The following is a 14,541-nucleotide window of genomic DNA, read 5'->3' on the forward strand; positions in this document are numbered from 1 at the left end:
GATTGGTTTTGCCAAAACCACCCTTCCGTGTTTTGGGTTCTGGGTTTTGTGTTTTGGATCTGTATTTTTTTGAAAAAAAGCATAAAAACAGCTAAAATCACAGAATTTGTAGGTTTTTCTGCTCCTATGCTATTATTAACCTCAATAACCTTAATTTCCACTCATTTCCAGTCTATTCTGAACACCTCACACCTCACAATAGTGTTTTTATGTCCAAAAGGTTGCACCGAGGTAGCTGGATGATTATGCTAAGCGACACGAGTGGGCGGCACAAACACGTGACCCATCTAGGCGTGATACTGCAGTGGCAGACAGGATGGCAGTTTGAAAAACTAGGCCCCAAACTGTACATAATGCAAAGAAAAAAAAGAGGTGCAAGATGGAATTGTCCTTGGGCCCTCCCACCCACCCTTATGTTGTATAAACAGGACATGCACACTTTAACAAACCAATCATTTCAGCGCCAGGGTCTGCCACACAACTGTGGCTGAAAAGATTGGTTCGTTTGGGCCCCCACAAAACAAGCTGGCAATTAATCTGTCCCTGCACAAACTGGCTCTACGGAGGCAAGATGTCATCCTCATCCTCCTCATCCACCGATTCCTCACCCTCTTCAGTGTGTACATCCTCATCCTCACAAAGTATTAACTCGTCCCCACTTGAATCCACCACCACAGGTCCCTTTGTACGTTCTGGAGGCTGGTCTCCCTGGAAGAGCTGATAATTCATTTTGATGAACATCATCTTCTCCACATTCTGTGGAAGCAACCTCCTACGCCTTTCGCTGACAAGGTTCCCGGCTGCACTAAACACTCTTTCGGAGTACACACTGGAGGGGGGGCAACTCAGGTAAAATAGAGCCAGTTTGTACAGGGGCCTCCAAATTGCCTTTTTTTCCTGCCAGTACAGGTATGGACTGTCTGACATGCCTACTTGGATGCTGTCACCGATGTAATCCTCCACCATTCTGTCAATGGTGACAGTATCATATGCAGTGACAGTAGACATGTCAGAAATTGTTGCCAGGTCCTTCAGTCCGGACCAGATGTCCAAACTTGGTCCTGCCTGCCCTGCATCACCGCCAGCCGGTTGCTTAGGATACCTAAGTTTTTTCCTGGCAGCCCCAGTTGCGGGAGAAAATGAAGAAGGAGCTGTTGACGTGTCACGTTCTGCTTCAGCTGACAGTGTGTTCACCAGCAGGTCTTTGCACCTCTGCAGGCTTGTGTCGGCCGGAAAGAGAGACACCACATAGGCTTTAAACCTAGGATCGAGCACGGTGGCCAAAATGTAGTGGTCTGATTTCAACAGATTGACCACCCTGGAATTCTGGCAAAGCGAATGAAGGGCTTCATCCACAAGTCCCACATGCCGAGCGGAATCGCTCCGTCTTAGCTCCTCCTTCACTTTCTCCAGCTGCTTCTGCAAAAGCCTGATGAGGGGAATGACCTGACTCAAGCTGGCAGTGTCTGAACTGACTTCACGTGTGGCAAGTTCGAAGGGCTGGAGAACCTTGCACAACACGGAAATCATTCTCCACTGCGCTTGACTCAGGTGCATAACCCCTCCTTTGCCTTTGTCATAGGTGGATGTATAGGCTTGAATGGCCTTTTGCTGCTCCTCCATCCTCTGAAGCATATAGAGGGTTGAGTTCCACAGCGTCACAACCTCTTGCTTCAGGTGATGGCGGGGCAGGAGAGTCTAAGTGGGGTAAGCCACTGGGCGATGATTTCCCTCAGTTTCTCTAAGAGGTTGTCGGCGGTGTGCCTCTTACTGAAACCGGTGATACACAGCGTAGCCTGCCTTGGAACGAGCTGGCGTTTCTGAGATGCTGCGACTGGTGACGCTGCTGCTGTTGCTGCGTAAGGTGATACATCTACCCAGTGGGCTGTCACAGTCATATAGTCCTTAGTCTGCCCTGTTCCACTTGTCCACATGTCCGTGGTTAAGTGGACATTGTGTACAACGGCATTTTTCAGGACACTGAGGAAACTTTTTCTGACGTTTCTGTACAGTCTCGGTATCGCCTGCCTAGTGAAGTGGAATCTAGACGGGATTTGGAACCGGGGACACACTACCTCCATCAATTGTCTAAATCCCACTGCACTAATGGCGGATAACGGACGCACGTCTAACACCAACATAGCAGTCAAGGCCTCAGTTATACGTTTTGCTTCAGGATGACTGCTGTCGTACTTCATCCTCCTCGCTAAGGACTGTTGGAGGGTCAATTGTTTAGTAAAAGTAGTGGTGCTCCTACTTCCTCTCTGGGATGATGAACGACTCCCAGCAGCAGCAACAGCAGCAGCGGCAGCAGGAGGCGTAGCAATGCAGGATCCTCCGGAGGAATCCGGGATAGGAGAGTCAGTCATGCCAGTGACATGGCCTGCAGGACTACTTCCGATCCTGACTAAGGAGGAAATTGACGAGGAGGGAGTTGACGGTGTGGTTTGCAGGCGCTTGGATACAACAGGACAACGGGATTTAGGTGTCCCTGGACTGCTTACGGTCTTAGCCAAAGTTTCTGAACTTGACAGTAACTTATTATGAACGCGCTGCAGGTGCCGTATAAGGGAGGATGTTCCTAGGTGGTTAACGTCCCTACCCCTACTTATTCCACCTTTACATAAGGTACATATGGCAAGACAGTTGTTGTCCGGATTTGGATAGAAATATTGCCAGACCAAAGAGGTGGAATGTTTGGTCTTCTGCCCAGGCATGACCGTGATGGGCTTTTTCATCCCACGGACAACAACTGTCTCCCCCGGAGCCTGATTTAAACAAACCACATCACCATCAGAATCCTCCTCGCCAACTTCCTCCTCAGCGCCAGCTACACAAGTATCCTCATCCTGTTGTACTTCAACAGTGACATCTTCAATTTGCATATCAGCAAGTGGACTGTGGGTGCTCCTTTCAGCACTTGCAGGGGGCGTGCAAATGGTGGAAAGAGCCACCTCTTCCCGTCCAGTGCTGGGAAGGTCAGGCATCGCAACCACCACCACACTTGGACTCTCCTTGGGGATTTGTGATATCTTCTTAGAAAGCACAGTTCTTCGCTGTGCTTTTGCCAGCTTAACTCTTTTGATTTTTTTAGTGGGAGGAGGGCTTCCATCGTCATGTGAAGCTGAACCACTAGTCATGAACATACTAGGGATCGACCTTAGCCGTTCCTTGCCTCTCCGTGTCGTAAATGGCATATTGGCAAGTTTACGTTTCTCTTCAGCTGATTTAAATGTTTTTTTCAAGGTCATTTTCCTGAACTTTGTCATTTGGGATTGTATGTGCCCTCTATTATGACATTGGGCATCGGCCTTGGCAAACGACGTTGATGGCATGTTATCGTCTATGTCATGACTAGTGGCAGCAGCTTCAGCACTAGGAGGAAGTGGTTCTTGATCTTTCTCTATTTTATTTTTATCGGAGAAAGTTTGGTCCTCCATTTATGTTATATCGATTTGATATATACGTGCGGCTAAACACAGAAAATATTTTTTTATTTTTGCTGGAGAGTAGTGTACTTTGTGGGTTACACCAGCCTTTAAGAAATGAGCCAACCGGCTCTTTACTTATGGGACACAGGCGCACGCTTGGCGCTGCCCCTTTGTTGATGCACGTGCGGCTACTGCGCACACAATTCACAAACACAGAAAATATATTATTTTTTTAGCACTTGGGGGGAGCACCCCTGATGGACAGAGCACCCCCTGGACAACACTACAGCACCCCTTTAGGACTGGGACACTGAACAGGACTTTGGAGTGGACACAGCCCCTATGGAGAACTGACTGCACAACACAGTCCAGCCAGCCCCTATGGACTTTGAAGTAGTGGACACAGCCCCTATTAACAACAGCAGCACAGCACAACACAGCCAGCCCCTATGGACTTTGAAGTAGTGGACACAGCCCCTATGGACAACAGCAGCACAGCGCAGCACAGCACAGCACAGCACAACTCTGCACTACACTACACTACACAGCCCAGCCAGCCCTAACTCCCACCCTCCCTCTTCACTGTCCACAGCCGAGTGAGAAAATGGCGCCGACGCGGGTACCTTATATAGGATCCAAAACCCGCGAGATCCGGAAGGCGGGATGATGACGTTTTGCCTCGATTTCAGATCAGAGTCAGGCGGGAAAAGTCGAGCCTGACTAGGATCTGCCTCGGATCGGGGGGGTTCGGATTTCAGAAATCCGAACCCGCTCACCCCTAATATATATAAATATATATATATATATATATATATATACACACACACACATACACACACACTCACTCTGTTAGTTATTAATTATATGGGGGCACTATGATCATAAAACATACAGTTAATAAGTATTCATGAGAGGAGACAAAGTTAATTATAAAGCTACAGGGACACTTGCTTTTTAAAAAGAAACGGAGAGACTGTTCACTTCCATGGCACCCACCTGGTCTGGTGTACGAGAACGGACTCAATGCTACTTTGCATTGGACCACAGGGTACACTTAGGGCACCTGGAAAGATGCTCAGTAGAATGGCTCATTGTAGAAAGAGAGGAAGGCTTTGTTTTTTAAATATTAGTAATGGCAGGTTCTCCTAAGACACATGTGGCTTGGACTAAATCGCATGCAATTTAGGTATTTAGAAAACAGCGCACCTCGACAAATATCACAGGTGATTTCATTTACACCCTCAAAACGCTGGATAGTAAATCTACAGTTTTGGAGGGCAAAAATTTCCAGAAAGCCTGTTTATGTGAGCTTAGTGATTAGTTTCAGTTTCAAATCTCGATTCTTTTTGTTTAGCAAGGAGTCCAATTATTTTAACACTATCTCCATTTGTAAAGTAAGTCCTTAGTTGTTGTTTTTTTCATTGACATCCTACCTGCTGTAGGTAATCACAGGTGCTTCCTTTGGATGATTAGGAGAAGAATGCTGAAATGAGAGAGATCAAATATTACCACAATGGAGGACAATACATTTCCTTCTACAGTAGGTTTTTTGTACCTTTCCTTAACCCCAAACGTTCATCATAATTTGATCCAATGAGATGTGTAGCAACCTTTGCCCAACCTTGTTTTTACGTATGGCTTCAAAATAAATAAATAAATATCAATTCTGATATAAAATAGTACAGTGCTTAGGAGGATTCACCTTAAGGATTTTTCCAATTTTGATGAAGGGAGCACACAGGTAGTCATAGTCATTTATATCCTATGCATCAGATACTTTTTTTAGTATTCAATATACTGAATATTTGTATTAAGAGTTACAGGATAATTTTGTTTAAATAAACACAGGTCAGCAATCACTAGGACTTGTTAGAATATTTGAATTTAAATTCATTAAAAGTTATATTTTAAATACATACATAATACAAATAAGAGTGCGTCTAAAAAAAAGTCTCTTGTACTGTTGTTCTTTGCTCTTCGGCACAGAAAACAATCCAATTAGATACAAAAAGCCACGTTTTTGTGAAAAGGTTTCGCACAAAATGCGTACGGTGCAATCCTATTGCCGAACTTTTCGCACATGTGAATTCTCCATAGGCTAATAACCGTGAAAAGTTTGAACCATCTCAGAGCAGGTGTAAAGTTGTGCAAAACCCCTATTTTTGACTAAAAATGTGGTGACTTGGTTCAGAATCCTTTGGACACCCACCCCAATGACAAATTAGGCAAAAAATTATTTTTTAAAAAGCTTAATTTGGCCAATAATGACATGTCATTTTTGGGGTGAAAATTTTAAAAGGGTTGGAAAATGGATTTTAAATAAATGGGTCTGGTATTTTGGGGGGCTCTATGGATGGGACATGTGTTTAAACATTGCAGGTGGCTGCACCAGGTGTATTTTTAACATATTTTTTAAAAGTGCACTTTTATGACACACAATATACTTGCACCCATTTTACTGTACCCCCTAATTTACCTGCAGCATTTATTTTGCCAATAAAAAAATAATTTCTATAATTTTTTCACTATTACACAAAAATGCATATTTCAGCCATTTGACACAATTTAAGAACCCCAAATACTTTTATTAGATCCACAAACAACGTAATTTCCCATGTTAGTTAGTCTTTTTATGGGGTACAGATTTCCCTAACCTCGCAGGTACACCACGGACAGTTTTCGGGCGAATGTTGCACATAGACAAAAGACGAGAACATTTCTCAAAAAAAGCCCCCAAGTAGCAAAATGTTCACCAAGAGTAAGTTATCGCGTGTAATTGGATATTGCCCTAAATCTATTTGATGTTCCAGAAGGAGATTATGGCATATTTTGTTGCATAGAAATGGTCTGGGCCGATGGAGCAAAAAAAAATAAAAAATAAGGAGGTTACAGAGAAGAACATAATTATTTATCAGAAAACTGGCGGTCAGCCCGCTAATAGTAACATTTTATAATTATTTTAGCCTTTCTTGAATTGTAGTGGTCGTGATTATTAGATTCATTTGAGGGATTTTAGTCATAGTTAGACCAGGTGGGTCTTTTCATTACGGAGACCTTTCCTATCTAAGGGCGAGTGCACACTGATCAGTAGGTGAAGAAAGGGAGTGACACTGATATTTTAGGTGTTTTCATCCTGATGAGAAGACTGCTGTTCATGCAGTGCTGACAATGACATGCCCTTTTCTTTGGAGAGCACAAAAGCTGAGCGCATGCTGTGCACTCATTTTTATAGGAAACACTGCCCCAGGGGTATATTTACTACAGTGCAGGTTTATAGAAGGGGGAGGTGTTGCCCATAGCAACCAATCAGATTCTACTTATTTATCTAGCACCTTCCAGAAGATAATAGCTAGAATCTGATTGGTTGCTATGGGCAACATCTCCACTTCAATAAACCCGCTGCGCAAGCTGGTTAAAACTACTTTAATGAAAACCCGTTGGAAGACTGTGCATATGAGATAAGAAAAGTAACAGTATACTTTTTGTTTTAATAAACTAAAGAACATTATAATAAATTATCACATACGCAATCTGCTATTGTCTGTTCGATTGTCATTAACTATTACTCACCCGTTTCCTGTCATTTTCAATGTTTGTAAGAGCGGATCGCATGCTGTCATTACTATCATACAAAGACTTGTTGGCCTCACTGCAAGTATAAAACACAAAGCAAACACTAAGTCTTGTGGTCTTACAGGGACAAATTCAAACTAGGAGCAACTCTGCTCAATGACATGTCACTTTTCCAAATATTACAGAACATAATTTATCCCAACAGTGGAATAAACCAATTATAATCTTGCATCATGGGCTCTGGCAAGAAAAACTATTACTTTAGGCTACTCAAATATATGTTATATTAGGGGACGTGTTTTTTTTGTTAAGTAACTGAATTAAATTTTTTTGTTCAATATTAGGCAGGGAAAAAACCTAAATAAATACATATATAAAGTAAAAAAAACAGCTCTAAGTCTCCCCTATTTTTAAACCTAATCAATAGTATCTATTGCAATCTAATATAACAGCGACGTTGTATTCAGTTCAGACATCTATTAGTGTGGTATTCAACGGGGGACCAGATGAATATTCTTAATGTATACGAGGCTTTCCTAATCTGTCTCGACACCACAATGCTATATACTTTTTTTTTTTAAATGTTCTTTTTATTGAAACTCTGTATACAATATTCAGATAAACAATATAAAAAAATAAAAACAATATTTGTTACATATCAAATCGATAACTGGAAACAGAATCAAAATAATCTTAAATCATCACAACAATAACATATATTCATAACAATAAATTGAATATAAATAATCAAATCAATCACCTTGAAACAATGCTTCCAATAAAACCTTCACTACAATCTTAGAAAAAAATAAATGGACATGGATATTTCCCTTTATTCTGATATTGATATAGTCACAAACACATATTGTATGTAAAACTACATTAATATTCTCCACTATAATCTGGCTTTAGGATTCCAAAATGATTGGAGGGTCATTTTAATATTTCACAGAGTATATACACCAGTCTGTGTTTTTAAATGATGCATGGATATGTTTCCTAATACCAATAGGCAAGGTTGAGATACAGCTTTCCCATGTGTCAAAAAATGTTGAGACTCTAGTTTCTTTCTCCAGTGTGGTTTCTATCCATTCCATGTTAAACACATGAAAAAGTTCTTCCTGAAATAACCTTGGAGTAGGAGGGGAAATACTTATCCAGGCTTGCAAAACAGCTATAAGTGCTACCACACTAGTTATCAGTAATCATTTTTTACAGCCTTTTGTGACCCTCTGACCATCCGGCAATATCCCAAATAGCGCCCATTCATTGGTAAAAGGCAAATAAGTCACCAAATTATCCAGTGCATATCTACGCACCTATAACCAAAATATTCTAAGAAGTGGGCATTTCCAAAAATAGTGATATGTGTCAGCTAGTGGAGATTGGCAACGAGGACATGAGGGCGATGCCACCATTCCTGCCCTAAATTGCCTATGGGGAGAAAAGTATGCCCTATGAAATAGATTCAAAAACATCTCTTGGAATTGTGCGGCAGGAAGGATTTTTCTAGAAGTGGCTAACATTGTATTTAAGTTTAACAGGAGAGAGAGGGAATATCAACTGTCCATTTACTCATGCCAGTACGTATTTGGGCATGATCTATTTGTGTTCTCAAAAAAGAGTAATAGGTGGATAAAGCATGTTTAGATACTGGGGGGGGGGGGGGGGGAGAGAAGTAGCTCATCTAATGGGTTATCCCAATCAACATCGGAAAACCACTTGGTGGTTGAAATAATATACTTTGCTTGCATATAAGCAAGTGGGTAAAAGCGGAACAAAAGGGAATTTCTCTATCGTTTGAGAATGAGATAGAGGTCTTTTGGCTTGTTTGTCCAATAAGGCATTAATTGTCGTCAGACCCTGTTCATATAATCTCGTAAAAGGGAAGGACGCCAGTCCATGTTGGAATTCAGGGTTCCCCAAGAAAGAAGAAAAAATAGATTTGTATGAGTTTGCATTCAGTTTATGCTGCAGAATGTGCCATACTTTACGTGTGGACCAAAGTAATGGATTATCCTGGAGTTGCAGCGGAACTTCAGCATCATGTTGGTGTAAAAATCCTATTAAACTCCAATCTGATAAAAAATGTTTTTCAAGAGAAGTATTAGCGTACATATCTTGTCCATGTAGCCAATCCTTCAAGTATCGTAGTATGGCTGCATGACTATAAAGCAATACATTTGGAAAGTTAATCCCCCCATTATGTTTGGCTTGTTGCAGCTTAATAAAACTAATCCTTGGTCTCTTTGCACCCCAGATAAATTTACGAAATAAGGAATTCAAATATTGTACATCTCGTTGAGACAATAGTATTGGGAGTGATTGGAATAAATATAATAGCCTGGGAAATGTCACCATTTTAATCAAGCTTGCTCGACCCATATAAGATAGCAAGAGATTACCCCATCCCCCCCAATTCACTGGAAATTTGTATAATAGCTTTGGATATGTTGAGACTGTACATCTCAGATGGCCTTTTTTGGATGTTGAACTCCCAGATATTCAATAGAGGATTTGGCCCATGTAACAGGTAGATGATGGCTTAAAAGTGGAGTCTAAATCCGTTGGTCTTTATTTAAATCCACGCATCCAGACAAATTTACCATGTAACCAGAAATGGCTCCAAAATCCGCCAGCTTGTTCAAAATCAACTGCAGTGTATCCCTGGGATTAGAAATATATAATAGCACATCGTCCGCAAAAAGCGGATAGTTTAACTTCTGCCCTGCCTATCATGATTCCTTTAAATGCAGGCCATGATTGCGGAAGGCGAAATAGCGGGTCGATAGACAAATTGAACAGGAGGGGGGACATCGGGCATCCCTGTCGTGTACCTCTATACATCCGCAAAGGGTCACCACGAATCCCATTTACCAAAAGTGTTGACATTGGTTATGAGTAGAAATATTGAATTAAATGGGTGAAAGTAGAACCAAAATTAAGTCTTTCTAGAACTGAGAAGAGATGTGACCACGACACAGTGTCAAACGCCTTATGTGTGTCTAATTTTAAAAGCATCCCCCTCAGGATTATTATTTTGATATTGCGCAATTACCGCAACTATGGCCATTCGTATTGCACTCACTGAATGTCTGCCACGCAGAAAACCCATCTGATGAGGTGTTAATAGGTCTGGTAATATAGACTGTAGTCGGTTAGCTATAATTTTAGATAAAATTTTGAAATCAGAATTTAAGAGCGAGATAGGGCGATAGGAATCTACTAATAGTGGGTCTTTACCTGGCTTAGGTATAAGCGTAGTATAAGCCTCTGTAAAAGAAGGGAATACAGGATGATCCTCCAACATTTTATTATATAATTCCACTAATGTAGGTGTCAAGTCAGGTTGCAGTAATTTAAAGTACGTCCCAGTAAACCAGTCAGGTCCAGGAGACTTATTTGGTTTTAACCCTGAAATTACAGTTTGTATCTCCATAGCAATGATCTTAGATGATAAAAGATTACCCTGTTCCTGTGTTAAAGAGGGAAGATTCGCTTCAGAAAGTAGGTGTTCCTGTAAATTATTGTCTATCGCAAAGGATTGATACAATAGAGTATAAAAGTCTTGGAATTTAGATAAAATGTCCTTTGTTTGGGAATAAGTCGTATTTCGTAACAGGGTCTTTTATTGCTGTTATAAAAGAATGTTTTTGCCATGGTTTTGACATCACTGACAACAATCACCCTGATTTATTACCCCATTTGTAAAAGGTTTGTATGGTGCGATCAAGTTTAGATTGAGCTTGTGACGTCAAAAAAGATTCCAAAAGTTTTTTATTTTGTAAGTACAGACTCAGAGTTTCATCAGATTGATGGGAACTGTATTGGTGAAAGGCCTCAGCTACTGATGATTGGAGCATCTTATATTGTTTATTAGAATCCTTTTTAAGCTTTGAAACATACTGAATGACATGACCCCTCATGACCGCCTTCGTCGCCCCCCAAAAGAGGACTGGGTCCTCCCAATGTTCCAGATTATCATCCAGGTAATTTGCCCAGCATCTGGTTACGAAGTGTTTGAAATCCTCTAATTTGGAGAGGTAGTCTAGAAAGCGCCAAAAGTGGTCAGTTGGGGAAGAAAAGGGGCACCATAATTCCAGAGTCACAGGGGCATGATCTGAAATTATAATTTATTTAATGTCTACTGCGAGTACCTGCCTCATCAAAGAATTTGCTATTAGGAAATAGTCTGAATATAATACCAGGATGGATTAGGAGACCTTGTAGTAGGAGGGGATCTATCTATCTATAGTCGGGTCATCCACTACATTATAATCGCCTGCCATAATTAAAGTATATAATGTGCGATGGGCTAAAATTTGTGTCAATTTAGATAAAAATCGACCTGGGGATATATTAGGTGCATATAAATTAATAATAGTGTACTTGTGTCCTTCAATTTCTAGATCTAATAATAAAAATCTTCCTTCAGGATCCGAAAGGGAGTCCAAAATTGAATATCGGAGATTCAGTAGTATAGCCACCCTTCGAGATTTAGATGTAAATGAGGCCGATATACAGTCACCTATCCATCTAGCTCTGAGTGCCGAGTCATCTCCCTTGTACCCAATGGGTCTCTTGTAAGAAAGCAATATTTGGACGTAGCCTATGTAAATGTGTTACAATTTTCTTCCGTTTTATTGGGGTTTTGAGGCCATATGCCATATACTTTTAAAACATAGGACAGCATTTATTTCAATATGGCTCACCCTAACATATAATGGTCTGTGTTCCAGAATTCCCACTTCATTTAAGCTACTGCACTGAAAGTTATAAATGGGACTGTAGCCTCAATTGTTTTCTTTGGTTAATGGTGTCTAACACTAGGAAATATATGTGCTGAATATAGTTTTAGGGTATATATAGTTTTTATGATCTCACCATGTTTTCCTGGGTTTCCTCCCACACTCTGAAAACATACTGCCAGTTTAATTGGGTTCTGACAAAAATGAAGCCCGCTAGTGAGTATGTGCATCGATGTGATAGAGAATATAGATTGTAAGCTTCACTGGTGAAGGAACTGATGTGAATGACTAAATGATCCCTGTAAAGACTAAGGGCGTGAGTCAGAGACGGACGCTCTGAAAGAGCGCTCGCTCTGAATCAGGGCGTTTTTTTTTTTTTTTTGTGCGACCACCCACAGCTATTGCGAGCGCCCCATCAGGGCTTGCGACGAGACCCTTGTGGTAGGGTCTCGTGGCCGCAAGCCCCAGAGAGCTTCTGGCTCTAATAGATCCGGAAGCTCTCCCACTGACATCACTGGTGATGTCAGTGGGGCTGCCCACAAACGGCAGGCGTTCGCACGGGAACGCCTCAGTTTGTGAAGCCACCCCCCGCCACGCCTACAAAACGGGACGAGCTGTCGATCAACATCGACAGCCACCCCTTTTGTAGTGAGCCACGGAGCGAGAGAAATTCTCTCTCGCTCCGGGGCTTGTGCACGTGCAGTGCGGCCGCTGTGCGTGCGCAGAGCACAGCATCAACCCGCTCGCAAGCGCTCAAGCGCTTGCAAGCAGGTCTGAATCAGGCCCTAAGTGCAGACAATGATGCAATTGAATTAACAACTTTACACATTGATTTCTTTTAAGCTGGGTACACACTGGAGCAATATCAGTCAGATATGCAGTTTCTGGCCGAATCGGAACTACATATTAGCCGGATCGTTCAGTGTGTACGGCCAATCTGCGCGTTTCCGTGGTCGTTACGATATCTTTTGTGCTGAACGGCCAACCGGACGATATCGCATGCGTTGCTGTGCAAGGTAATGGAGGACAGATAGAAGGATCCTTTGTTACATCGTTCTGATGTATACTGCGGATACGATATGTCGGCCGCCATATCGTCTGGGTACACATAACTCCAGTGTGTACCCAGCTTTAGCAATCCATCCATAAAGTATATATTTATAATAGTAACAATAACTTCAGATTGTGGAAGTGATAGGTGCTGAATTCAGATGCTAATGTAATTAAACTAAATGCAAAAGAACTTCAGACCCAGAGAGCACAACATCCAGGTGTATTTCACTGATCACTGGAACCATTAGAATGTCCTATCTATGCTCTGAGTGTCATACTGAGGAGGAATTATGTTCCCACCTAGTCTAGACATGACCATAAACCATACAGTTTTGGTGTCACTGTGGCACTGAAAGACTAACAATCAATGTATGGATTACTATATTGTATCTACACTGTTGCTACCACTATGCCCAAAAGGCAATTCCATTTTCTATGTGAATTGTGATAGAAGACCACCATCCACAGACAGACAGACAGACAGACAACTGGCTGACATATATTAACAGTATTTTGCGCTTTTATAAATGAACCTACATTAGCCCTTCAAAGTTTGGTCCCTGGGATTATCTGCCCCATAAATCTTGCCCTCCCTTTATCTCTGAAGAGTGCAATGAGATGGGATCGGTATGAAATATGTATGAAATCGGTATGAAATGTCCGGCGGTTCAAATCCCGACGCTGGAAGACCGGCAACAGAAGATCCCGACAGGTACGTTTTTTTACTATTACTAACCCTCTCCTCCCCCCCATAACCCCAAGGCTTCCTTAGGGGTGCCTAACCTAACCTCCCCCCCAAGTGCCTAACCCTAACTCATCCTTCCCCGCAGCCTAAACCTAACCCTCCCGAGGGGGTGCCTAACCCTAACCTCCCCCCGGGGGGTGCCTAAACCTAACCCCACTTCCCCTAGCCTAACCCTAACCCTAAGTCCCCCCCGGGAGCCCCTAACATAACCCTCCCCCCCCGCGGACCGCTTACCTTCGTTCCGTATGCTGGGCGTCGGGCTCCCAGCGTAGGGATAATGATAGGCGTCAGAATTTTGACGCCTATCATAGACCCCTGCCAGGATTAGACAATCGGGAACCCGGCAGTCGGCATTTCGACGCAAACAAGCCACAAAAAGAATAAAAGGTTTCTGTATGGTCATGTCTGCTTCACTTGTAACAAAACAAAAACACACATTTAACTCACAATATTTTATATCATATACTTCTTTCCTAATTTGAATTACAAAAAAAAAAAAGAACATAAGAACCATTGAAAGAAAAACAAATCTCAATATTAAGAATGTGTTCTACTTACTTAAGTATCTGGATTTGGCTACTGTAGACTCTGCTTTCATCGACCATGGCTTTCAGCATCTCCTTTTCTCTGTATTACACGGAGAACACCGTGAAAATGTAATCATACATGTCTGTCAATAAATTGATCAAATCTAATTGGCTATTAATGATTACTGAATATTTGCTCATTGTAACTCCAAGTGTTTGTGATTAATGATCTCTGTCCAGCCCAGTCAGGAGCAAACAAACAATGAATAGTTTAGGAAATTCCCCTTTGCTACCTTACCTTGAATGGTGCATCAGCTGATCAGAATAGTCATTCTTCAACTTGTCCAGTTCAGTCTGTAGTAGTGAAATACTGGTTTGTGTCTCTAGTACGTTTTGTTTCAAGTGTTCATTTTCCTTCAAAACAAACAATCCAATAAAATAGATACAAAAAGTGCTCTCAGAAT

At 41.8% G+C, this 14,541-nt stretch overlaps 1 protein-coding gene across 1 annotated transcript in view; it reads right to left on the bottom strand.

Moving 5' to 3' along the window:
* The window catches only part of LOC148523668 (ras and EF-hand domain-containing protein-like), a 71,536-nt gene that overhangs the window by 25,286 nt on the left and 31,709 nt on the right, over positions 1-14,541 (bottom strand). The window contains exons 6-9 of the mRNA XM_088472894.1: positions 14,376-14,491; positions 14,109-14,177; positions 7,002-7,080; positions 4,865-4,914 (exon numbers count right to left, since the gene is read on the bottom strand). Of these exons, the coding sequence (XP_088329020.1) occupies positions 4,865-4,914; positions 7,002-7,080; positions 14,109-14,177; positions 14,376-14,491 (314 nt within the window). The remainder of the gene's footprint in view (positions 1-4,864; positions 4,915-7,001; positions 7,081-14,108; positions 14,178-14,375; positions 14,492-14,541) is intronic.

The sequence above is a fragment of the Taudactylus pleione genome, unplaced genomic scaffold (genome assembly GCF_031769625.1).
Source record: "Taudactylus pleione unplaced genomic scaffold, aTauple2 ptg000129l, whole genome shotgun sequence".
Lineage (NCBI taxonomy): Eukaryota > Metazoa > Chordata > Amphibia > Anura > Myobatrachidae > Taudactylus > Taudactylus pleione.